General features: G+C 38.7%; 1 protein-coding gene across 3 annotated transcripts in view; it reads left to right on the top strand.

Moving 5' to 3' along the window:
• The window catches only part of BICC1 (BicC family RNA binding protein 1), a 91,713-nt gene that overhangs the window by 44,566 nt on the left and 20,987 nt on the right, over positions 1–26,160 (top strand). The window contains exons 1-4 of one of the 3 annotated variants that reach the window (XM_082285850.1): positions 15,507–15,590; positions 18,766–18,968; positions 24,635–24,714; positions 25,873–26,031. In XM_082285850.1, the coding sequence (XP_082141976.1) occupies positions 24,694–24,714; positions 25,873–26,031 (180 nt within the window). In that variant the 5' untranslated portion in view covers positions 15,507–15,590; positions 18,766–18,968; positions 24,635–24,693. Of the gene's footprint in view, positions 1–1,234; positions 1,305–15,506; positions 15,591–18,765; positions 18,969–19,244; positions 19,306–24,634; positions 24,715–25,872; positions 26,032–26,160 lie in introns of those variants that run through there. The other 2 variants (XM_082285849.1, XM_082285851.1) reach the window with 2 other exon arrangements.

Below are 26,160 nucleotides of genomic sequence, written 5' to 3'. Positions count from 1 at the left end.
TTTCACCCTCCTGAAAATGTTTTATTTCAGCTGTAACTTATTATCCAATAGTTGCTGAAACTAAAAATATAGTATAATGAAGTCTGGCTGACACTTTCAGTTTTTCCATATGGTGTACTAATCTGGAAGTTGTTGTGTCCTTGGGATTTGGAGGTAGAAGATAAGAATTAAGAACTGTTAGAGAAATCTGCCTTAGTTCTGAATTATACTGTTATGGAAAACTTACTGGTATGGTAGCTGTTTTCTTAATGCATTAGTTCTCTTCTTGGAAGTGGCTTTGCTAATTATTTTGACATTTTAATTGTTTTCATTCCGTCTCAAGTGGGATGAGAGGTATGAGCTCATCATGCTTGTTGGTGAGATCTCAATATAAAAGGGAAGTCCTTTAGTCTCAGTAGACATACCCAGCATTTCTAGGAGCTACATTTCCATTCATATATCTGAAGTCAACCAGTTCCTTCTCCTGTGTTACTACTAAATGGGTTTGTGAAGCGCTGTAGCTCTGTGCCAGGATGAAATTTCAGTACAATATGCCTGTAATAGGGCTGGTGGAATTTTCACTGAGCCAAAGGCAGCAACAGAATGAGAGTTGACACTGAGCTGAATGACTGCATGGTTTTCTCAGTATAGGAGTGTGTGCGTAGCTTTTCCCTGTTGGCTGGTTGGAGATGGACAGATAGGTTGCACGCTGTGTCATAATAAATAAATGCTGTCAAATGTCTGCTCTGATCTGCTAAACCAAGAAGTAAAAATTCTGGAGTCTGGATAAGCTTGTAATGAAAAGCTGCTTTTGGGTAAAGGTGAGGCAAATCAATATATCTTGACTTACAGAGACTTCGAAAGACTCGATTTAAATTTGATAGGCTTTACTTAAAAACCATTCTAAGGTAACCAAAGAAATATTTGTGTTGAATTGTAAAGGTCTGAAATTCCCTCTGAGATGGAAGTAGAGCCTGCTGTAGCTATTACTGGTCATTTGAACTTCATGGAAGCTGTTAAGCATCTTGGGTTTGCTCTGTGGAATTCTTTTGGATGATCAGAACTCAGCCACACTTATTAGCAGATGAAAGTTCTCAGGAAAACCAGAGAAGCAGTTAATGGCTTGTGCTATTTAAAAGTAATAATAATCAGCAGATTTAGAAATGGTAAACATTGTATTTTCAGAAAATGAACTTATGCCTTTGCAGGAGAAAAACAAAAACTTAATTTTTTGAAAATGCTTTCTTTTTAATAGATTATGGAAGAAACAAATACACAGATTGCTTGGCCATCAAAGTTGAAGATTGGAGCAAAGTCGAAAAAAGGTATTTTATTTTGTTCTTACAAGGTGGGATTAGTTGTTGGAGTAGTAAAACTGCAGAATAAAGAATTGGATTTTTAGTCACACATCAATACTGGTCATCGGAAGTATTTTCATTTCAGTCTACTGTTTCTTATAGAAATTTCACATTGAAGTTATCTTGGCTTTATATAGGTGTTTGATATATAAAAGCCATTTTAAGGAGCTTGCAATTCTGTGGGTACTTTATTTAATCAATACTGTTGTACTTAATGTATTAAGCATATGTGCCTTCTGCTGTATAATTCTGTATCTAATCAGAACAGTTTCTTTATTTTACAGCAGCCAAAGTTGGTGTTTCTGGTAACATTTTAGATGAGTGGGTGTTCTGTGTGCTTTTGTGTTCGTTTCTGTAGAGTACAAAGATGAGTGTTGGCCAAGCCCAGCAGAACAGTAAATACTCATTGTGTCCCTGACAGGGACAGCCTGCACGCTGTTTTGAGTTCTCCAAGAAACCTAAGTGGAGCTGTTTCTTAGGAATGACCAGTATTATGTTTTAAATTATGCTTCTTTTGGAAGTCCAGCCTATTCGTGTGAACTGAGTGTGCAGTCTGGAACATCTCTCTTTGAAATAAACCTTCTTGCTCTGTTCTTAAGGAGTCATAACTGTGACTGATTGAAAGCATCACTTAATTTGTCTTCTGCACAAAAAAATTAAACTGGGAGTGATTTTTAACATTGCATATGTTTCTTCTGTTCAGGCTGATCCATATTAAAAACCAAGAACGAGAACTTCAGATAATTTCTCTGTTATGTACATAATGTATAGGTGGAGGTGTGGGTTAACCCTTAGAAAATGAATAACATCTCGTGGGAAGGAAATTGATCTCTTTAGAAAGGTGCAGGATTAATAAAATTTTTATGATGTAAAGTGAGATTGTCTCTGAAGTACTTTCCCACATGGTATTGAAGTCCAAATTGATTTCATTTTTTTTTTATCCCCACTTGTGTGGAAAAAGATTCTCACTTAAGGGGGGAAAATTGGAGAAGGAATTAAGATTCGGAAAAATGCCAGTGTTATGTATGTAGGTATTAATATGTGGGACTAACATTTATAGCAATGCAAGAGTGACAAGGTCTCAGTGCAGACCTGAGGAGTTCTGTGTACTTTGTGCCTGAGGTGCAATGAATTGATGCACACCTAAAGCTCCTCAGGAAACTCAGGCATGAGAGTTTGTTTTTCTTCCAAGGACAGAAAAGAACATAAAGTGGTGCCTGCACAATTTTTTCCCTAATTTAAATGGACTTAGTTCTGAAGATGAAAAGCATGTATAAAAGGCCAAGAAAAGAGGGGTAAGAGAGGGGTTTGGCTGGGTTTCTGCATTGATACTTGGAGATGCAGCTTTAAAGTAGATTAATTTAACCTCTTTATTGGTGACCTCAAGTGGAAGGTAATGTGGTGAAGCTCTATCAGTATATGGAATGAATTTGAATACCAAGGGAAATTAAACAGCTGAGAGTTACAAGCTGATAAAATTGAGGAAAGGGAACACATACTACAGCTGGGCATACTGAGTGTATCTGCAGTGGGAATGATTATCCTGGAAAGTCTTCATGCCAAAAGAAACCTTAGATAGTGAGATAGTGATGGGCTGTAAACTAGACATTTTAGCAATATGCTGTACTATTAAAAAAAGTGTTTCAAATGCCTGTGGATTTCAGGGTGGCTGTAGAGTTCTTGTAGAGATTTGTGCTCTGTGGCCAGCTCTGGTGTGCTAAGCTGTGTATATATACACCTAAGATAGTAAATTACAGCATGTGTACAAAGAACCCCCTTAACCCTGAGGTTCCTATTTCTTGTGAAATAAAGTGTAGTTTATATGTTCTGTTTACACTTAATACCAATTGTTTGCAATTCTGTAAGTTTCCATTTGCCGCTATGGCAGCTGTTTATATAGGGGGAAATATTCCAAGCGTTTAACATACTCTTAGCTTCACTTAATGACATTTGGTGATTGAGAGGAGAGTCTGCAACAAATAACTGGCCAGCTCTCTGGGGACTTGAACTCAGAACATGCTATCTCTGCCTGTCTCCTTGGCTGGGAACTGAGTGCCTGAGTCATTCCGTGAGGGAGCAGCATCTATGGGTAGACAGTGTTTTACCCCAGCCTTACACTGGGCCCGATCATAATCAAGAAATACCAGATTTTCTGTGTTATTTTGCAGTATAATTTGCCTGCAGTTTCAGCAGCTTTGCATTCTGTGTGTTGTGGCCTTAGGTCATTCACAGCTTTCCTCCAAATACAGGGCAAAAACAGCCTTTAGGAAAACATTTCTTTTCTTGCTGTAATATTGGTCAATCTGTCGTGAAACGCTTAGGGCTTAATGTATCATTCTTCTCCCTGCTGTTGACAGTTTCTAATTAGACACCACTGATACTAAATCAGTAAGGATACACCATGTTTTGTTTTGAATTGAAACACAGAGGTATTGAAATTTACAGCCAAGGTGTGCATAGTAAGGTTCAGCAAGGATACGAAGATTAAGTTCTGTAAAAGATGCGGAATCTTTTCATGATCTTGTAGAAAAAAATATGCTGTAATGAAGCTGAAGCACCAAGAGTAAATGACTTGTGAACTTCTGTATCGTTTTTCTGTTATATGGATTACAGCTTTTAAATTGAGGAGTCCAAAATGCTACCTAATAAGTATCATAATGGTAATTCATTATGTTACACTTGATAAATATTTTCTGATTGTTTTTTTTGAATTGCGGAAGACTGATGTCTGAATTTAGCATAAGCAGATTTAAAAAATTTGCTCAATCATATTTCTTATTTGAGTTTTCTAAAATACCTCAATGCAAAGCTAAATTTAAAAAAAAAACAACCAAAACAATTATCAACTCTCAACAGTTTCATAAGAGCAAAACAGGAATTTCCTGGTTTTAATGAACACCAGATGCTGCAGCCTTGCTCTAGTGATGAGGAGGGTTAAAGTATTTTGAAATAAATGTTTAGAAAATACACAAACATATAAATCTTCTGTAGCATCTTAAAGCAAGCCATTTGTTCAGGCTGGCACAGAGATCCCATAACATTGAAGATTTAGGGAGGGAAGTGAACTGTTTAAAGCGCTTCATGGCTGATTCCACCAGTAATGAAAGAATTGGCACTGGCGTGGTTTGCTCTCCTTTGCGCTGGTGCTGTAGAGCTCAGGGTATACCAAAGCCTCATGGTCTGGAGGTCTGAGATCTCCTCCAGTCTGGTGAATTAAAGACCAGAGTGAGAGAGAGTTACTTTTGCTCTCAACATGCTTTTTCACTGTGTTGTAGTTACTTCTCCTTAGGAATGCTGTTAATTGTCTTTTAAAGATTTATTCAGTGGTATAAAAGCATGAATAGATTGCCAAATCCTAAATGGTCAGATACTGTAGTTCCACAAACACTGTCCAAACAGGCATAAGCTCATGGGATTTTCCCTCTCTCTTCCCAAAATACTGACCTGTCTTGTTCTTGTTTCCAGCCCTTTCTGTTAGGCTGTCATTGGTGCTCTGATGGGGGACCAGGATGGCTTAAAATTAGCCGTGGATAACTCTTAATGTTGGAGAGGGGGAGTTCCTTGTGCATTTGCTAGCTGTTTGAACCCTAACTTTATGTGCTCATATGTTTCCCCATCTGTTTGTATGGATCTGGAATGCTTAATGCCTTGGGAGCAGGTGAATGTCATGTTACTCACCAGCAGAGCTTGTTGATGGGTATTGAAGCTATTTAGGAAATGGGTATATGGAAGTTCACATTTCACCTATGTTCCTTACTCCTTTTTATTTCCAAATTCTCCCTTCCCCATACCCCTGTGTCCCTTTGTATTTCAACAGCCATAAAGACATTATGGGATATGTGTGTGCTCAGAATGCAGACAGCCTTGAAATAGCTTTTGGCTAACAGCCACCATAAGAATCCCTTCAGCTCCTGGAAACTCAGTGGCCCTAAGCAGGAAGATGTTCAGAGAGTTGGAACAGGGAATATTTTGGGAAGTTAAAAAAGCTGGTAAGGGGAAATTCAAGATAAATTGAACTTAGAGAACAGGTATAGTTGTAGGGTCTCTTCCACCAGTCATTTTTAAAAAGGACTTCTCTTGCTCTTTTTTCTTCCTATTATTCCCATATTTTCATTCCTCTTCTATTTTCTTTAGTTGCCAGCTCTTTTTTATCTATATCATATCTTGAAGTTACCATCTTATATCTTTTCTTTCTCTCTTGAGCTGCTATTATTTTATTTCACCTCTTATTTGCTGTTTCTGGCTTTGTGGTCTTTTGTTTTGCTTTTTGTTTTTCTATTTTTCCTCTCTTATCACTGATGTGTTTTAAGTTGGTCAATAAAAATCTGGTCCATGTTCTGTTTGTACTTTTTTTCATCTGATTTTACTTTTACTAATTCTTTCATATTTTTTAATAACTTCAAAAAATTTAAACTAGTTTCTGTTACCGAAACATTCACTGCATGCCATTTTTCATTAGTCTATCTCAAACACAGGTACAGAGCATGTCAAATTCATATCCAAGGAGAATAGCAAGGCACATAGAGGTACTGAAGGCACTGGAAGGTAGGCAGCAATAACTAGAACAGGGTCCTGCTGGCATTCATTGCCTGGCAATTTGGTTTCACACTTTTTCATTAAACTTTGCCTTTTGCACCTTATCTTGCAAGCCAAGTGCAACTATTTCCCTCTTTGCATCCTAAGCTGCAAAGGTAATGTGCACAATGAAGTTAATAACTGTAATACCACACTTGAGGCAAATAACTACAGAGAGACTTCAGCCAAGTTAGTAAAACCTCACTCTCATTTGTTGGAATGTTGTTTAGGTACAAGGGAAGCACTTTGCCTGCTCCAGGAGGCACTGTGATAAAAGCTAGAGCCTCCTTTCTTGTTAAAACAAATGTCACTGCATAATGAACTCAAGGCCAAACTTGGATGTGAGTTACTGCCTTGGATATCTAGAGTAAGTTAAAATGTTTGTCGTTTCAGACCTTTAAATCTACTTTCAGTTGTTTCCCAGTACTGTGATAGAAGCTGAAGTTTATATTTTCAGATGAAACAGGGAGGGAGAGAACAAAGAGCTGCGGCATCAGGCCGTGCAGGCTTCTGAAAGTGTACAAATAAAACACCAGGTTATTTATTCTCTTGCCTTAGGCTTTCTGACAAATCTTAAATCTGATTGTAGGCTTTTCAGATAATTTACTTTTCTTTTCAAAAAGACTTAATTTTCTCAACTCAGTTTTTCAGCAGCCTTTTTTGAAAGGAGTGCAAACTGCTTTTAATGCTAAACCTCTAGCAGTAAAATATCCGAGGAGTGGTTAATACGTGAGCAGTTCAGAGCTGTGCCTGCCAGTTCAGCATCCCATGTGCGAGCACTTCATCATTTACACACGTGTTCCATGGAGGGATTACATCACTGCTTAAAGCATAAGTGCATCATAAGTTAGGCAATATTGCTCTTGGTACTGCAACTGAGCTGAATCCCACATTTGTACAATGGAGAGACTGCCATTCCAGTGAAACACAGTGCAAAAAAACCACCTCAGATTAATGGATGCAGGTAGGACTTTGTCAATGCTTCTGTCCAAACCCAGTATTTTGTTATAAAATGTCAGTGGCAATGGAAGAGTTAATAACCCTGCACAGCACTGTTCTCTAGGAGTCACATGAGCTTTAAACAGCACTGTAACCTCTTGTAGTGTGTCTGGAAGTCTCTAGATTCTCCTTCCTGCCACAAAACCCCTCAGCCAACCAAAAACCACAACCCAAACTCCACCAAGCCAAAACACCCCTAAGCAAAGCAAAGGGCTCAATGAGGCAGATGTTGAGAAACTTTGAGTAGAGTGAAAGGACTTGTGTAGTATCAAGTGGTTTTGAACCCTTCCTTCAGGAGATTCTTGTTACATTGATGGTATTTTATAGTAAATGCAAAGTTTAGGGGAATTAATAGATTTCTCTGCTTTCAATTATCGTTGGGATTGCCGAAATACTGAGAGGATTTTGGTCTATGCCACTAAATTTACATTACACACTTAATCTTTCTCTAAATACCAGGTGGCTTGGTGTTCTTTGGAGCCTGGCATGTCTGCAAAGTGCAGTTATATAACCTGAAATTTTCCCCAAGAAATTGGCCAAGTCTGAGTTCAGTCAAATAAGCATAAAAGCAACTAAAAATTGCCTAATAGTTTAGGCTATCTGCTTCTTTGTCTTATGTAACTCCTAAGTAGATGTGCTCTCTGTGGTTTTGTGCATATCTTCACTGAAGGAATAGTGAAGAGTTGGAACAGGGAAATGGTGGAGCTGCTGAAATGTTCAAAAAAACAAGTGCTCATGGCACTCACTGCCATGGTTTAGCTGACAAGGTGGTGTTCAGTCAAAGGCGGGGCTTGATGATCTTGGAGGTCTTTTCCAACCTTAAAGATCCTGTGATTCTATATAGAATAATGACTGTTAGGATTGCTTTATTTTTTAGGTCTTTGGTGTTTTCCTTTTCTTTAAGGCTTTACATCTATGTTCCTCCTTCTTAATATAGTTGCAGCCATAACAGAGGTTTTAAGTGTTTTCCTTAAACAATTTCCCTATTCTGGGCTGAAGAGACATTAGTTAATTTTTTCCCTTTTTCACAATGCATATATATTGTGCCTGATTTTAATTTTGTTAAAAAGTGATTTGGAACTAGCTGTATTGTGAAAAAACTCCAGAAATTAAGTACTGTATATTTCAGAGATGATTTAAGTTGCATGAAAACATTTTCTTACAGAAGCTACTTTTCTTAGTTACACTTGATTTGATCTTAATTCTTTAAATATAGAAGTGAATCCTGCTACTTTTCCAAAGACTACCCCCATGTAAATTGTGGGGTAAAAGTATTCATGTGAATAGGATTTACAAGTCCTCCTATAATTTCATTCACTTCTAAAATTGCAATCTCTTCATTTGTAGCCATATGTAACCTCTGAAAGTGCATAAAAATGTCATGAATAGTACAAAACAACTTCGTGTGCTAGAATTGCTTGTGTGCCTGCCACTACTTATCTGTGTTGCTGATTTATCAATTTAAAAAAACCCACTGTTTACTGTAAGTTACTGTAAAAGGAATTGATAATATATGTTTCTGTAAATGCAACAATGTGCTGAGTTTTATTTTGCAAGTCAGTCTTAAATGCTGAATGAGCCTCACCTGAGAAGGTCACACAGCATCCCAGGGACTACCAAATGCTTCAGAGCTGTTAATGAAACAAGGACTCTAACAGTAGTTTTACATAGTTCAGGTCAACTCCTGCTCTTGACCTACTTTCGAATCTTTGTGTGCTGTTTCTAGTGACAGTAATTGTGGCTTCTGCTGTTCTCACAAAAAAAACCCCAAAACAACCCAAAACCAAAACGATGGAGTAAATGTGGGATATAATCAACTAATTTTCCTACCTTAAATTCAGTGCTATGAATAGCCACTTAATTGGTTTAGAGCCTTAAGCTCCAATTAAAAAAAAAAGGGGGTGAGGGAATTAATCAGGCCCTTGGAGATCTGCAGTGATATGTGGAGTTTTTCTGACAAATTTGAGCTTCTCACCCACTAAGATGCTTTGGAAAATTGTGCCAACTGTCCTGAAAGGCTGTACCCTAACTCTTGGTAGGAACCTAAAATGTATGGAGTGATTACTCTTTCTGTTCTGTAGCCTTTAGCTAGAGATGTAGAGTGATGCAGAGAAGGGAGCACCTAAACTTTTGAAGTGCCTGGATGGTTAAGCACTTTCAAACAGAGGTAGCTTTTGTATTGGTTCACGATCAAGGTTTAATTTGTTTAGTCTCAGCACTGATCTCAGTGTGCAGATCAATGGAAGTGGGGGCTCAAATTGGCCAAAGTCATCCTACAGAGTTATTCTTGCAGAGAAGGTAATGTGCTTTATCCCAGCTGGAACTCTGCTGGCAGCTCAGTGGCTGCTGCTGCCCCAAGGTCTAGGTCCTAACAGAGCTGTTGGGTGCTTCCCTTGTTCATGTGGATCTCCACCCTTAAAGGCAGGGAAATAGTCCCCTGTCCATAACTGCTGCAGTGGGATGAGGAAGGTGGTGGTTTGGGGACTCTGCTGTGGGCACCTGTTCCCTCAGGAGAGGAGCTTTTCACCTGGTTACACAGAGGGCAACAGAAAGGTGCTGTAAATGAGCTCTTGAATTTACTTATTGAGTCTTTCCCATCTGTAAGCAGAAAGGGATCCCAGAGCACCAGTTTGAGATAATTCCATGTGATGGCAGTGGGCACAATGGTTTTTGATCACCAGACCCCAGGACAGCCTCATTCCATATTCTGTGAATAACAAAGGTGCACTTGGAAAGGCAAGACTGGTAACTACTTCTGCTAGAAATGAAATCAGGGGAGACAGGATTGTTTTCACTGCTGGCAAACAGCACAATTGTGGTCTTCTCTCCCTCTCCTGTCGTGTGCATGCTTACAGCCTGTCCCCTGCCTCCTTAGCTCCCTGCTAGGCAGCTCAGCCCTGCAGCCTGGCATGCCCTGGTGCCAGTCCCACTGACGCAGGGGGCATTCAGGGCTGCTGGGTTATGGGGGCCAGCGCTCTTTTGTCAGCAGAATTTTTCCTAAAGCTGTTTAGTTTTGGTTCCCAAGGTATAAAGTTGTGGGTCTGACTTTATACCAGTTCAGTAAAGGTTTTCTTAAAAATCTTGGCATTTAAATGCCTTTTCCTTGTTGGTGCCATGACAACAAAACCATTGGTTTGGGTATTCTGTGTCAGCTCTCTCCGAGTGCAGCAGAATTCCCTTGCAGCTCTTATTTGGTCTCACTAAAAACAGGAAAAAAGATTCACCCTGTTATGCAATTATGCACTTAATAACTATGTCTATAAGTAGATTTAAAAAAAGAATATATGCTCATATCTTAAAAGTAGATGAATTGCACATATGATTCTGGAATGGAATTGAAAGTTACTCATGCCAGGAGATAAAGGGTGCTCTGTAATGTTTCTTGAGAATGCTGGCAGGATTTGGGGTGGGGGGAGTAAGATGGTTTCTGATCTATGCAGTTGCTTCATAAAATAAAATTTCAGTCAGATCTGGTACATGGTCTGGGAAATTACAAGTTTTTTCTGTTCCTTAGAATGGCATTAAACTTATTTTTGTGCTTGACCTTGTTACAGCAAAACTAATGCTATTTGCATTACTCTAGTACTTTTTCCTTTAGAGAAGGGATTGTTCATCCTCTTGAGTATTTTTCATGAGAGAAGATGATCCCTTGGTGTCAAGTGTCCATAGTACATTTTTGGTCTTTTATCATCATGTACTTTTTCCTGGGTTTGGTTGGAAAAGTGTTAAGAGAGGTCAAGTGTCATGTTTCATCTTCTTTTAAGTATAACATATTCTTGCTTCCATGTGTTTAAATCCTAATGGTTGAGAAGGCTTAGAGGGATGTTGGGAAGTTCTTCCTGCCAAAATAATGCATTACTGTGTGCAAATATCTGACACTAATATGAATAACTGAGGGTGATAATTTCAACGCACCAGTTATGCATTAAGCATTGTTCAGTGAGTGGCAGTGATATGTCAGGTTAGTAAACATGATTTGAATTTTTGTTTTGATTTGGAACAAAAAAATGGCTTGAGTGGAGGAGGCCAGAACCCTCCAGTGCTCAAAAGCATAGAGAAACTAAGATGCATAACAGAAATCTTCTTAAGAGTCTTGTCACAGTTTGGAGGGGAAAAAAAAAAAAATCATATGTCCTTGAATATTACTGGTGAGAACACTACATTTTTATACTTTGAAGCAATGATACCTAATGTGTGATATTCTGTAGCTGACCAAAAAAATTAGAGTCTTTCCAGTTTGTTGATACGATGTTTCTGTAGCTGCCATCCCCGAAGAGGCTTTCCTGGGGACAGGAGCACTTGCAGGTAGGGCTGCCTACTGCATTCCCCTCTCCAACCCTGATCAGGTCCTAGAAACCTTCTGGAATTACAGTGTATGTGAGTATCATCCTCTCCCGGTGAATCTGATGTATTACAAATAAAATTTTGATATTTTTGTGTAATTACTTTGATTTCAAGCATTCTTTATATTGTGCATTCTAAATATAGACAGAGTCTGTGCCAAAGACCGAGTGCAAACTTACAAAACCATCATTGATAGAAATTCTAGTCTCTTTAATGACTTCCTCTGGAAACTGGAATTTGAATCATATGATTTTTCTGAAATAGCAGTAGGAGGGAATATCTGAAAAATGGCTGTAATACAGTTCTCTGAATTTTAAGCTTTTCATCTGTATGAACTTAACCTTGTATAAAACTTTCTGGTCATTTCATTCTTTGATTATTTGGCAAGACTAACATTTTCTGTAAAGCAAGTCAGATCTAAAGAGAACAAAATCCAGGGCATAGCTAGTGTTCTGGTGACTTTTTTTCTTCTTGGTCCAGATCTTTAATGTTTAAAAAATATTTGTGTTTTTATGGTAAATGTTTGTTGAGCGCTCCGGTAGTTTTGGCTTTGGAATTGGGTTAGTTTAACTAGCAAGACCAAAACCATCTGGCAGTGCTTACCAACCAAGGCCAGTCACAGAGAGCTGCTGGCAACATCTTCTCCTTGTATTAACTCCAGTGAAAGGGAAAGGCAAATGAGCTCTTGTTAATGGGAACAAAGCTGTGGGAAAGCACAAAGTTGGGAATGAAGTGGAATGGGGAAAGTGAGAGACATGGAGAGGAAATGAGAGGTTGATGAGGAGACTGAAGCCAGTTGGAAAGAAGTAAGTGGGATGGCAGGAAATGTGAGAATAGAGTGAGGGTCTTAAAAGAAATGAGGGGTTTGCAAGAATAGAATAATAAAGAGTTAGTGACAAAGGTGGTGTAGAGATAATGGGAAAACAGATGAGATGTGCAAAAGAGGAAGATGTTGTGGAAGGATTGGGTGAAAATGTATATTCCAAAAAGTGGAGAGGAGGATTGTGTTCAGAGGTGTCTGGCATGAACTCCCAATACATATCCTAGTCTTGGAAATTGAATCAAACACAATTCTGAGGTTTTTACTTCATTAATATCCTAGGGAAAAGCTGGTAAACACCACAGTATTGATGTGTACTTTCACTGCTGTCCTAGACCAGTGATTCAGTGTCTAATAGGTCACTACTCCCATCTGAGGTCTTTGTGCAGCTTCCATAAAGATGTAGTTTTGATGGCTGCAATTTAAATTTGTTAAACATTTAACAGATGTCTTGTCTTGTGTCAAAACATACATATGACTTAAAATACCAGGAATGCAAAACATGAATTTCTGGTCCATGGGAGCTGAGGATATTGGCAATTTCTACTAAAAAATCACACAACAGAATTAGAATGTGTGCAAGTAAACCAAGATGGCAATAAAAAGGATTAATTTTGAGTGCAGCTTTCATCCAGCTGATGGGATTTGTGTCCAGTGCAATGTCAAATAATGTAAACGTTGTTTTGCAGTGCTGGAGGAGAGTAGTGGCCAAGAAAGTAAGCTGAGAAAATATTGGGCTTCAGGAAAGTGCAAGCTGTTTTGTGGAATTGGCTTAAAGTACTCTAATGCCAAACAGCTCCCACTGAGATTTCCAGCAGTAAATTTGTAGCTATACATGTGCAAAATGCATTCCTGTGTACAGTTCCCCTCTCCTGCTCCTACTGCTGAGTGCAGTGAGCAGTAAAGCTCATATTCAGCTCTCCTGCCTCTGGGTGCTGTCATGTGGAGGGTTGCAAAGGTGAATTGGTGCTCATAGGTGCACATTTGGTCACATCAAAGAAATCTGAATTGTCAGATTGAACATGTGCTTTCTCTGAGGGGAAAGAATAATGAAAGTGGCTATTTGGGTGCAGTATCCTTTTATTTTCTTGTGGATTTGCTTACTGAAGGGTGTTGCAAGAAGGGATACCTGTAGAAAAACTATGACAGTGCACATGGGTGCAATTGGGAGGGGAGCAGTTTTTGGATTCCATAAGTAAAGATGGAGTTAGTTCCAGAGTGATGGGGTTGGAAGAAAAATAAACCAAAAGAAACTACTATAGAGAAGGCCATTTATAGCATGAATTATTGGTAAAATGCCAGACAAAGATAAGAAAGCTGTGGCAAAATGGGTTATGCTTTTAATCAGCTGACTAATGATACTGAAAATTACTTCTCAGCAGTATAAGCAGCATATCAGCCCAAACAGAGAAATTGTCAAGAAGTAAGAGACTCTTGGCCATTAACTCTTTTTTTTCTTGTCTCCCTAATGTACAATGACAGACACAGATATTTTTTGCATTTTTTCTTTTTCTTCATCTCCTGTTAATTTTGCAAATAAAACTTTAACCCCAGTCATTGCCAGCAGCAGCTGAAAATGAACATCTGCTAACTTAGATTTGAGTGCCTAAATTGCAGCTCCTAAAGCTGTGTCTGCAAGTGGCACTCTTTGCTGTTCTGTTCTCATCTCCTGGTAGGGAAAAGATATGAGCAAGAGCTGTGGGGAGAAGTGATGCTCTTCACTTCCTGATATTAAGATGAATTTTTGTCTTGCTGACCTCTTTCAATTGCCAGTGCCTTAATCAGCCTAATGATGCAGCTTTTCTTTTTGGTTTTGTTTGTTTGTTTTTTGCATGGGCAGGCTAAAGGTCATCCAGAGAGTGAGGTGTGTGAGACCATAGCTGCTTACTGAAATGTTGACAAAAACCTATGCCCAGCACTGGCATTCAAGAGTTAGACTGGTGTGGTGGAGTATGGGGAGTGTTAGGTCATACTTTTTAGTTTCTCTCAAGCAATTCTCTGGTTTTTAAGTCTAGCGTTTGCTGGTAATTTTTGAAGTGACTCTCATGCCTGGGATAATACACAAATATTTGCAAAACTCCTTTGTTTTAATGCTGGTTGAAATTTACCCAAGTGAAATCAGTTGCAGGCAACTTTTTGAATATGATATAAATGTATTATTGATTGAATTATCACTTTTTAGGGGTTTTTTTTTGTCATACTCATGAGCTAGAATTTGATTTTGCTGCAGTTAATGGAAAACTTGTCTTCTCCCACAAGTATTTAGACAGCTAAACTGTGGGGACAATTTTCAGCTGACTTACATTGTTCGTCCACAACACATAGTTTCTCTACGCTTTCCTGGTTCAAATTGGTGGGACATGAAATATTTGTAGGAGATGCTGGAAAGGGGATGTAATTATTTTTTTTTCTATAGTGAAGCAGTTACTGGGAATCTGACACTAGGATTTTTTTTTTTTTTTTTTCCTTCCAAATGTGGAGGTAGAACTTGAAAGAATGATGATTTTCTGTGATTTTTTTCAGCATTTCAAATGAAACAACACTACCACCGTTTTTCTGAGCGGACATATTCTCTGTCTGGAGGCACAAACTTCCTGTGCCTCACTCTCTTCTAGTCTGTTTTTTTTTTATAATTCGTCAAGAGTGACTGTATTTGCATATTTTGCCATTTGAAATGCGTGCATGCACATGAATTACCCTGTTTTTCTTTGGTCAGTGGCTGCTCTTCTCAGGGTGAGATGTAAAGGTGGAAAAATTCTGCTGTTTTCTGTGCTTGTGATGTTTGGCTTGTGAATATTTTGAGGGGAAAGCATCTCTTTAGTTTAAATACTTCTCCAAGTATTCACTTTGGGTACTCGCTGCTAAGTTAGCTAATTAACCTACAGAGTACCTGTTACAGATGAAGGATTGCTTCCCCCAAGGCAACTTTGTAAATGGTCAGTAATTTCTGTAATGTGTTGCTGAGGCAATCAGTCCGTAATTGACTAAGAGATTTAAAGTGAGTCTCTTGCTGACATTGTGTTTATTGTTTGGAGTGCCAGATTAATTACAGCATGTATTGTAGTTGCTGTATTACGACCTCCATCTGCTTTTTATTAACTTTCTCTGCAAATGAGAAACTGTCAGTGCATACTGTTTCTTACATTCTGAAGAAAAATTCCCCCAAACCCCACAACTGTGTACTTTAAAAATTAAAGAACCGTTGTGTTTAGATCACAAGTTTGTTTATTTCTTTTGTTTCTGGAGCAGCTGACTCAAGCACAGATGACTCCTCCCTGTTTTGCAATAAATAAATGGACAGAAAGACCATCCCAGGCCATTTGAAACTCGGCCACAGGAGTTGGTGTTGGTTCTCTCTGATCCGAGCAGTTAGACACGCACAAATCCGCAGCACCCCTCGTGCCAGCAGCTGGCAGCAAATCCCTCATTTACTGGAGTCACTTCTCCGAGCCTCCAGCCTGCTGCCACTTCAGCAGACAGCCCCGGCCATTAATTCTCCGCGCTTCGCCTGCGGGGTAGGTGACAGGCGAGAAGGCTTTGAAAGAAAGTCACATTTGCTTGAGCCTTTTATCTCGTTTGTGCTCGTCTTGCCAGTGTTTCTGTGCTCGGGGTGTGTGTGCCTGCAGCCATGAGAGCTTAAAGTCATGAATTTGTACTGGCTCAGAGGAGGATAAAATGTGTTTATGGTCACGTTGGTGAATGGTTGAAGGAAATGCTAGGTAGCAAAGGAGTCAGCAGGTGGGCATTGTGCTTTAAGTACATTTACACAAGAGTGATTTGAACTTTGTTCATTCCTGTAGGAGTAGGAAGATTTGGGGCTTTTCTGCTTTTGATCAGGGCTTGCTGTGTTTTCTGTGAAGAACAGCGATTTGCTTACACTTGGCCAGACAAGGGAGGGGCAAAATACAAACACAGTTGTAATATGAAGGGAATTGTCAAGGGGCTTAACATCCAGTGAGTGTGCTTGGCAGTAACTGTAGTAAAACTGGAATTCCAAGCCCTGGAATGTAGTAATATAAACTTATTGCTGTAATTAAATTACTTGAGAGTACAAATTTGTCATGATCTTTCAGTGAAAATTGGAATTAGTTGGTGTATTGGTTTTGGATTTTTTGGAGCTTTTAGCTAGCAGATACCCTGCAATGTGCTCTGCACTGCATTTCCATGTAAAGTAGAGACTGACGGAGTGTTCCACTCTGATGCCCATCTTGCTATTTAAACTCAATTTTTGGGACACAGAATGCAATTTATCAGAATGACTGCTGAAATTCACATCACAGAGATGCTCAATAGGTGATTAATTTCCCAGAGGTGAGTTTTGCTATAAGTCTAATACTGGGGAGAGACAGATGGACAGAAGTGATGCAGAGAAAATTCATCTGAGAATAGCTCAGGAACGATTTCTTGATTTGAAAGGCAACACTGGACATCTTTCAGGTGTTTGCTGTTTTCATTTCTCACTTTATCACAAAGAAGTTACCCTTCCAGAGGAGCAGTGTGGGCAGTGTTTGCTTGCTCTGAGCCCCTCCCTGAGAAGAAAAACAGAAGTTTTTAAGTAGGTCACTGTTCTTCAGGAGATGAAGGTTCTCTTCCCAAATCAGCTACAAACTGCCTGTTGTACTGGTGAAAATAATTCAATATCTGTGAATAAGAAAAACCTTTTAATGTAAGATTTAATGTAACAGCTGTTACAGTGCCATATACATATTGCCACACTAAAAGCTAAGAAATGATCAATTACTACATGATTAAAATGTGTGAATCAGTATTCACACAATAAACTGTTAGTATAAAAGCATCTAAAAGGTTTTAGTATTCAGAACCAATTGTCACCAGATGGGTAATGCTTCTGTTGATTAGGTGCATCCCAAGGGGTTTTAGAAGGAAGATGGAAATACTACTTCCCTTGTCTCTATTTGTCTTTTTCCTCCTGGTGACTACAGCCTGCTCAGTAGTGGTGCATGGAAAAAGTCAATACATTGCCATGCTGGCTGGAAAAAAAATGTGTACCTTGTGCTTTTAAAAAGTAATAAAAGAAATAGTCCTGTTCAGTCAATAGCAGAAATTTCTTGATAGCATATCAATTTTTGAGTCAAATTTCATACGCTTAATATTATCGTAACTTTAAAATATGTATTGATATATCAAATTTCAAGCCCAAGAGGTAGAGATGAGTGTGTCAATGATGTAACTCTGTCTCATAAAATGACTTCTTACAGCTTCAAAAAAGACTGCAGGAAGTTTTTCTTATTCAGTATCTATCTGTTGTAAGCAATGTAATTAGTGTCTGGTACATGGGAAGAAAAACTAGGCAGCAGAAGTGCAGCAGAAGCTTGTACTGGAGTTCTTTTTTATAAGAGCCTACTAAGCCCTTGAATCAGTATTCCTGTGGACTCTTAGACTGGAGTTTTCATCATTTTTGACAACTGGTTTGTCATCATTTTCATCTAATTGATGTACCTGTTGCTACTTGAGTAACTCTCAAGAAGACAGTTTAGATGTTTCTTTATTGGACTTGCCATTTTTCTCTTTGTTTAGAAAACTCAAAGCAAACAAAAAAAGCTACCTTGTTCACTGTGTTCATCAGGAATACAGTTGAAATAACCTCTAAAAATATAATAATTTGAGAAAGGAAAACTTTCTTGTGGAAAATTCATTTCACAGTGTGATACTAAAGCAGAGAAGGTAAAGTATTTTGCAAATGCAGTAACAGTGATCAAAAATATTCTGTGAGCACTCTGTGCCTTTAGTCACCAGATGTCTGATGTCCTGTTGGGAGGCAGCTGTTTTTATCTTTCTGCTAACATTTCATTCCATCCTGATTCCCAAGAGGGCAGTTCTGTTTGCCCTGCTCACTCAGGCTTATACAGTGCATTAGTCTTTGCTGAAGACTAACTGCATCCTCCTGGTCCAGCCACAGAGTTCATCCCTTCCAGTGGCTGTGTCCAGACCAGCTCACACGATGGAGTGCAGTCAGAGCAATCAGACAGTAAAAGGTGCAGCAGTAGCCAGGGGTTGGATGTGGGAGCACTGCAAGGAAGGCTGAGCCTGAGGTGTGAATTGAGGCTCACGAGTCAGATGATGTTTTTTATTTAGAAAAACACAGTCACAAGGACTTTTTTGAAAACGTGTGTGTGAGAAACTAAAATTATCTCATGGCTTATGCATCAGAATTGCAACCCTGAGTATGAGGCTGTGTGGAGATAGTGGTGTTATTTCTGATAGGAATGTTGTGGCTGTTTTCTAGGGCCTCTATTAAGCTGATCTTACAATACTATAGCTTATTTCTTCTCTTTATTTCTTATTTTCTTTCCCAGGCATTGTGATTCTGTGTTTGTGCTTTGAAATACAATGGCAACAGACACTTAAATAATGAACTGTGAATTTGTTGGGTCCATGCTGAAAAAAATAGGCCATAACAGACTTCGTGTCCTGCTGAGAGATTGCCTTGCTTTGGGTGGCTACTTGGGCTGAAGGCTGAAGAGCAACTGCCCAAGAGGCAGCAGAAGGGCTGCATGGCATGTGCCTTTTGGTGGCTGACTGCATTTGCAAAATGTCCCTAAAGGCTCTTTTTAGAAGAAGTAAAATAAGGAATTTAAGTTAATCACAGTGGTAAGAAACTGAAATTATGTAACTGAAATGGAGTGTCTGGGTGATTGCAATTAATTCATTCTCATTTCTTCTTTCCAGGTTTTCTTCTCCACCTTGGCCTTCCCCTTCTCCCTTGAAACCCCATCACTTTTCTGTTTAAATTGCCATATGATCTGTTACCTCTTCCTTGTCTTCCCTCTTTGCTTATGCTTTAAGAGAAGTCTTTTCAACTTCATTTCCTCTATCACTGGTCCGAAATCCAGTCATCAATAGTTTATTTCTCCAAACATAATGTTGTACAGGTAATCTAATTTTTAAAGCTTATCTGATGTCTCTGGCTAATTTTCACTTAATTCTGGGCATTATGAACATGAATTTTCAGTGTTCTGCTGGGATGTTTTAAAGCTGCTAAGAGACCCAAATGTGGCATTCAGCTATAATTGATGTACAAGGGCATCTCATTTCTTCTAATTTGTGAGTCTACATCAAACAGATATTTTACTCTAAGAGCCCTTTTAAGTAGCCTGTTGCAGATACTGAAGTTTTCTTTTGAGCTACACTGAAATCTTTGAGAAGCAAGATTCTTTTCTCTGCTCTCCCAGATGTTGCACTGCATTCCTCAGTTTCTGTGTGAGTGAGGTCAGTGTGTTGCTCAGTCTGTGCTTCGTGAATATCTGTGTATGTCTGCCTGTGTGTATATATGTATATATTGTATTATTATAAATGGTGGAGAGGAGTGAGCAGGGGATTGCTGGCTTCACATTACACAGTTCTTACAGGGCAGGGTTGAAAAGCAGTGCTCTGGTAGTTAATGCTCCTCAGGTGACTGCATGGCAGCAAGCAGAATGTAAAAGGAGTGAACAGTTGTGTGTGAGCTGCCTTTCCTGGAGCTGTGCAGGAGCAGTGCAACAAGTATTTACTTTTTCTCAGCTTCCTTCTTGTGTTCTGAGTTGAGCAGAAATCCTTGTAAAGATGGAGTTAGATGCCAGTAAGGGGGGAAAGTTAAGAGTGAGAAAATGCTGAGAAGACAGAGTCTTTCAAATGTGTGCACACATATAGGCAGTGGCTTTAGCTCTTCCCAGGGACATTTCATAATCAGTTGTTTGTCCACAACAAACAGATGCCCCAGAATGCCCAGAGCCTCAGGATATGTCTCCTCTGAAGACACTGTTAATTGCTTGCAGCCCACATTGAGTTTTATGATGCTCTGGGTAGCCTTTTGATCGTGCCCAAGTAGCTGGGCGAAATCTTGTTCAGAGACAATAAATCTGCAGTCTAATTTCAACTAAAAAACAAGAAAAAAGACAAGCCCCAAACAAAAAACCACATGTTGTTATTGAGTGATATCTCTGAGGATACTCAGGAGTCTGCAGTAGGAAATGGCTCATTGCTTTCTGCCTTAACACGAGTAGTTTTTTCTTCTGTGGTTTAGACACCAGGAAGAGAAGTGAGTACCCTGAGTTGTGTTGGAGAGAGGGCGAGGAGTCTTTTAAGCTGGTAAGCCAACAGCACCAAGTGCCCAAGTGAGGAATTTACTTGATTATTCAGTCGAGCTCCTTTGCATGTGCCCTTACGCCTGAGCATTTACTGCCTGCTTTTAGCCTTGTTGTTCCTTTTCCACAGCAATAGTCTGAGCCTATTTCAAGTCTGTCTTGGCTGTTACCAATCATCTACTTTGGTGAGTGAATATCCACTCCTAAAACTGCACACAGTATTTCCTAATTTAAGAACATTAAATAAATTGTTTCAATTCAATTATCCTTTTTTCCATATTAATAGGAAGCCTTACTTGACCTTTTTGCTTAAATTTGTTTGTTTTATAGGTCTATGTTTCTTCATCTTGTTGTAGGGCAAACAATGTACTTGCCCTTTCAGATGAGAACATACCAACTTCTGCCTGTTAATTTGGGTTTTTTTCTTTTTATTTTAACTTCTCACATGACTTGGTGTGTTTTGCTGGTACTTTTGGGTCAGACACTTTCATAACTTGTCCCTTAAAAATGCTGGGTCTCTTGTCTTTTTGTTTGAATGGCTCAAGTTCAGTAATACTCTTGGGCTATTCAGATCTTAATCAGCCACTCATTAGGAATGACTGTCATCTGCCCTGGTGTTGCCCAGTTGTCTGGCTATTTTTAGGGTAGTGGTATTTGTGTTGCTTAAGTCAAGGCTGTTCATCCTGTAAACAAGCTGGATGCATAGCTATGGTCTGAAGAGCTCCCCCAGATATTAAATGTACATTGGACTGCAGGAGAGGCCTACACAGTTAAATGGCTTAATTATTTGAAATATTTCTTGCCTGGCAAGAGTTGGTGTAGATGCATTTGCACTGGCACAGACATATTTTTGCTTGGAGGAATTTTATTTTGTTTGCTGAAGTGTGACACACAATAGCAGCAATAGGGCTGGAGGCTTGCTGGTATAGCTGTGGACAAAGACTGAGGCGGTGAAACTCTGCCAAAGTGTGGAGTGAGGAATTTGAGGATAGGAGCAATAAAAGACCACTTGAAGGCAGGAGTCTGGCAAAATGAAGACTGTTGAGAAAAATTTCCAGCAGTGTCTGTTGTGTAACTTCAGCTTTCTATTCTGTGTAAAATATTCCTCCATTCTCGACAAGGACAGGGAAAAGCCTGTTAAAATTATATTTTTCTTTTCCATTCCTAAGAAAAATATACTGCCCTTCAAAATGGATGGAAGAGGTGGTTCACTATACAATGGCATTTTTAATAGTTTGCAGGACACTAATCATGTTGTTTCTTAAGAGTTAAAAACCTTTTCCAGGGTCTGACACTACACTTTATTTAAAGTGTTAAAGCCTTGTATGCTTCTAGCACACAGACCTCTTCTGAAGCCTTTGTTCTGTGTTTGCAAATAGTTTGCAGAGCTGGGGTGTCTCGTGTCTTTATTTATGGTAGGCACCTGTTCTTTGCTCTCTCTCTGGTTTTACATGAAATATACTTCCAGTTGTATTCAGGAGCTTAAAAAAAAGTGTGATTCCTTCCCCCCCCCCCCCAGTAAAAACAGGTATCAAACTTAGGTGTTCCTTAGGGATGAGGAATGACATAGCATCACCTGGAAAAAAGTGGCATTGTTGTGGCCCCAGCTGGTGCAGGTGCTGTGGCCACGTGGATCAGTGTAGATCATGGCTGGAGTGCCAGTTTGTGCTTCTCTGCACCGTCAGTACTGGACACGCATCACAACTTGTTACAGTTCTGTGCCTGACAGTCCTCTTCACACTTCTGAGTGTGCCAGGGATATTTCTGGGGGCTTTGACAGTGCATTGCTGCCCTCACACCTGTAGGTATTTCAAATATTAAATGTAGAGCTTTATCCAACTAGGAATCTTGTCTTAGTACTAAGACAAAGTAGGATTTTTTTTTTCTAAATTAAATGTAACTGTTAATCTGTGGAATCAGCTGCAAAGCAAACAAGCTATTTGTTTCCACAGCTATATTAAGAAATTCAGTTTCTGTAATACACAGAAAATCAGGTTATTATGATCTAATTGTGTCTCTAAATTTTTAATTGATCCCTGACATGATCTGTTTGTTGATTGTTATTTGTGTACTTCTGAGTTTCCCAGCAGATCATACGTAGTTTCAAAGTGCTTTGAACTCATGCAAGTCCAGTTCAAATACTCCAAATCTTTTCGTTACAAGTAACTTTTCAGGCAAAGTTTGATGAGGTTGTGTTTAAATAGTGTTTCACTGCAGGAAAGAGTGAACAGCTCTCAATGGAAGAATTTCTTTAACTTAAACTGACCTGCTTCATTTACATTTCCAACCACTGTGTCCTTGGGAAGAAGTCAAGTGAGGAAAGGGTACTTAAGATCAATTTTGAAGGATTTGGTAGCATATTTTAGAATTATCACCAGCATCAGTGGACTCTTTCTTGCTTTGTGGGTTCTTCTTTGGTTTTGTTTTTAAAGTGAGGAACTGAGTTTTTTCATCTAAAAAGAATAAACAATAAGTGTAGAAATACAGGATGTTTGGCTGAAGCTGTCACTATCAACAGAAAAGAGATGTCCAACTGAGATGAGAAATGGAAAAAACGGATGTTCTGAAATGTATTTTCACCCATGGGTGAGCAAATAGTATTATGGAATGATAGTAATCTCCTTTGGTACTAAGAGGATGCCGGGCTTGATTTCAGGTAGTTTTCCTACATATAATCAAATATGTATTTAAATAGAATGTTTGTGGATACATGAAAAGCAGCTCCACAGAGGTGGTGGTGGTCTGGCCTTGTGTTTTTCCTGGTTGCATCTAAAGAGCACTTGGAGCACACACAGTGTGCTAGAATCTGCTGCTGGGAATTTCTGACTGCGACATCCACTTCAAATATCATTCACAGCTTAAATGCATTAGAACCACATGGCTTCCTCAACTTAAAAAAGAAAAGAAAATTTGCCCTTAAGACTATTTTGTTGGGTTTTTGTTTTACTTTGCTCCATTGTGAAAGGCTGAAGCAGCAGATTTTTGAAGCTTCTGTAGATTCTATGCGCGTACGATGTTTTTGTGACTACAGTTTTTCCATTTTGAAAAATAAAATATATCTGTTTCTTGGAACTCAAAATGCTGCATTTTTCTTTACTTTCATGAAACTTGGCAGTGAATCCTCTGTTCCTTGAGTGTTTCTTTATCCCCAGCTGAATGTGCTCAGAACTTCTCAGTGGCAAAGACCAGAGACTTATTTTTACTGTTGGAATGAAAAGAGTATCCAGGCATGACTTCGAGTTTCAATTTTCAGCTGAATAGAACAGGTTTACAACCTAAAGTTGTATTATTCAATATTTCTTTACTAGGGAAGTGATTTCAATCACTTGAGATGATGGGAAAGGCAGATACATTGCATTACAGCTGTTTTCTCCTGCCACTGAGAATATATTTACTTTTATATTCCCTAAGATGTATGTATTTGTCTAGCATAATGAATTACATTAATTCAAGAGTCAGAAGAGGGTTGAGAGTTTCTTTTTGAGAGCAGTCCATTGCATCATAGGAGAAAAAGATCACTGCAATAGGGCAGATGACTCAAGAGCAGGGGAAAGAGGCATCACCTGCAATATCATACCCTTGTTTCTACTAATAATAAATGGGGGTGGTAGTTGGGCATTTCTTTGTTTGTTTTAATTGAACTTATATTTAATGTTTTGACAGTGATTTTGCACTGTGGCACTTCGTGCTCCTGGACACCAGATGGTGCTGCTAAACTGGCTGATGTGTGATTTTCACACTTGGAGTAATTGATACTTGATTTAGTTCCAGAGTTGTGTCTGTACTTTCTGGCCAGGTGTATATTATGGGATCAGAACTGCATCTGGTAGCTCAGCCCAACACCTTATGTATGTTGTTTAAGGGAAATGGTCTGAAAATTATCATGTGGGCTGTAGAATCAAAATTTTAGATCTCACTGGTCAAAACCCACCTTCAGCTGGTGTTCCTGCTAATTTCTGTACTTTACGCTTCAGTGATTTATTAAAATCTCATTTAAATTTCATTTGATAACAGCAATCAGAAGACTTTGGGTGGAGACACCTTTAATGCCAGGTTAGAACTGCAAGGGATATTTCTAGAGACTAATTAAATATAATGAAGTGATGATGAGGGAGGGTTTGAGTTTGGTGGGCTGCCAAAAAGCTTTGAGCTGTCCGCTGTTACTTTTTGTTTGAGAAGACCTTAGCTGCATAATTGTATTGCAGACAGTGTTTATGGTACTGTGATATACATTTGGGATTGGATTTCTGTTTATTTTAAGTTGGTTCTCGTGTTTACTAAATTCATCTGGTAATCCTAATTGTGGGGCTGAAGGGATGGAATAAGACATTTGGTCTTCAGCTGAATCCCAAAGGCTGTGGTGGTACAGTTTATCGGTGGGTTATAAATAATGGGCTCAAATGGATTTGAGCGGTGAGGAAATTTTTTTATAGCTATTTTACTGTATTTTTCTTACAAGTTTATTTCTTTTATAGATCCCCATATTAAAGTTTCTGGGAAAAAAGAAAATGTTAAAGAAGCAAAAGAGAAAATCATGTCTGTCTTGGACACAAAAGTAAGAGAATTTTCTTAGAATGACACCTTAGCCCCTAATTTTGTGGTGACATTGATCTCTTTAATAGGCACATTTCAAGAGAAGGTATTTATGGACGCTCTGAAGCAAAGTCTCCAATATATGCCTTGCAGATGTTGATATTGGTGTATACCCACATATTTAAACATTTTGCAAGAAAAGACTTGCTTAAAGCAGCTTTTCCAGATCTGAATTATATAGAAATAATATTTCCAGCCATATGGCTAAAAGCATAAGTGGTTTGTTCATTGAATTGGGGTTTTTCTTTAAAATCTGAAATACAGCTTCACTGCAAGCAGTAGATTATGCAACCACTTCAGAGAACCTAAAATTTTGTTCCTCTTTGAAATTCAATTTTAGGAGCATTTATGCAGTTTAAAGTTTAACTGTTGCTTAATTCTTACACTCTGAAACATCAGGACCAGAATTTCTAAAACATCTAGACTTTTGGCATGGGGTCCCTTCTGTTCATCAGAAATTATTTTAATTTATCAGCAGCCCTTTTGGGGCAGTGTGTGTGGCTCCTGTGTAGTTGTATGACACCCTCCTGGCTCTCTGAGCAGATTGCCAAAGGGAACGCTCAAGTGATAAGCACCACTTGTTGAACAACTTTTAACAACATTATTATGGGCTGTTAAAAATAGAGCTTTTAAGAATAGCTGTAGGCAGTGTTTGTGTATTTTAAAAATTCATGTACCAAAAAAATTTAAGGAAGAAAAAACACCGTTACTTGGTCCCATGGCTTTGATTTGCAAAGTCTTCATAATGTGATCCTTTCAGATCAAACAGGGGTGCATGGCTTCAGTTGAAAGAACACAGAATTAAAAGAAATTAGAATAAATTGCAAAAGGGCACTTAAGTCACTGTTGATGAAAGTTCGGGAGTATTTTAAATGGCTTAGACATTTTTTGAAGATGCATCTTTTGGGGTATTTGTTGTTTCCTCACTAGAAAGAAAACAAGACCAAATTAACATCCAACTGATTAATATTAAAAACATCCTCGAGCAGAAGTTAAGCAATGGCAAAAATACTTCGGAAATACAGTTTTGAGTGTCAGTCTTGAAGTTACATTACTCTTAAAAACTTAAATACTCGGGTTCTGCTGTGACCAAGTCTAACCGTGGGTGCTTGATTTCCAGAGCAATCGGGTAACCTTGAAGATGGATGTTTCACATACAGAACATTCTCATGTGATAGGTAAAGGTGGCAATAATATTAAAAAAGTGATGGAGGAAACGGGATGCCATATCCATTTTCCAGACTCAAATAGGAACAATCAAGCAGAGAAAAGCAACCAAGTAAGTGTTGTTTAGTACTGAGCTCATTTATATCGCAATTCCTGAGAGTATAAAACATTTCTAAACTTCTCTCATCAATTTGGGTTTTTTGAGGATGGTGTGTTCATGTTCAGGGAAATAGATTTTTGG

Source organism: Coloeus monedula (genome assembly GCF_965178545.1).
Source record: "Coloeus monedula genome assembly, chromosome: 8".
Lineage (NCBI taxonomy): Eukaryota > Metazoa > Chordata > Aves > Passeriformes > Corvidae > Coloeus > Coloeus monedula.
This window is presented reverse-complemented; position numbering and strand designations above follow the sequence as displayed.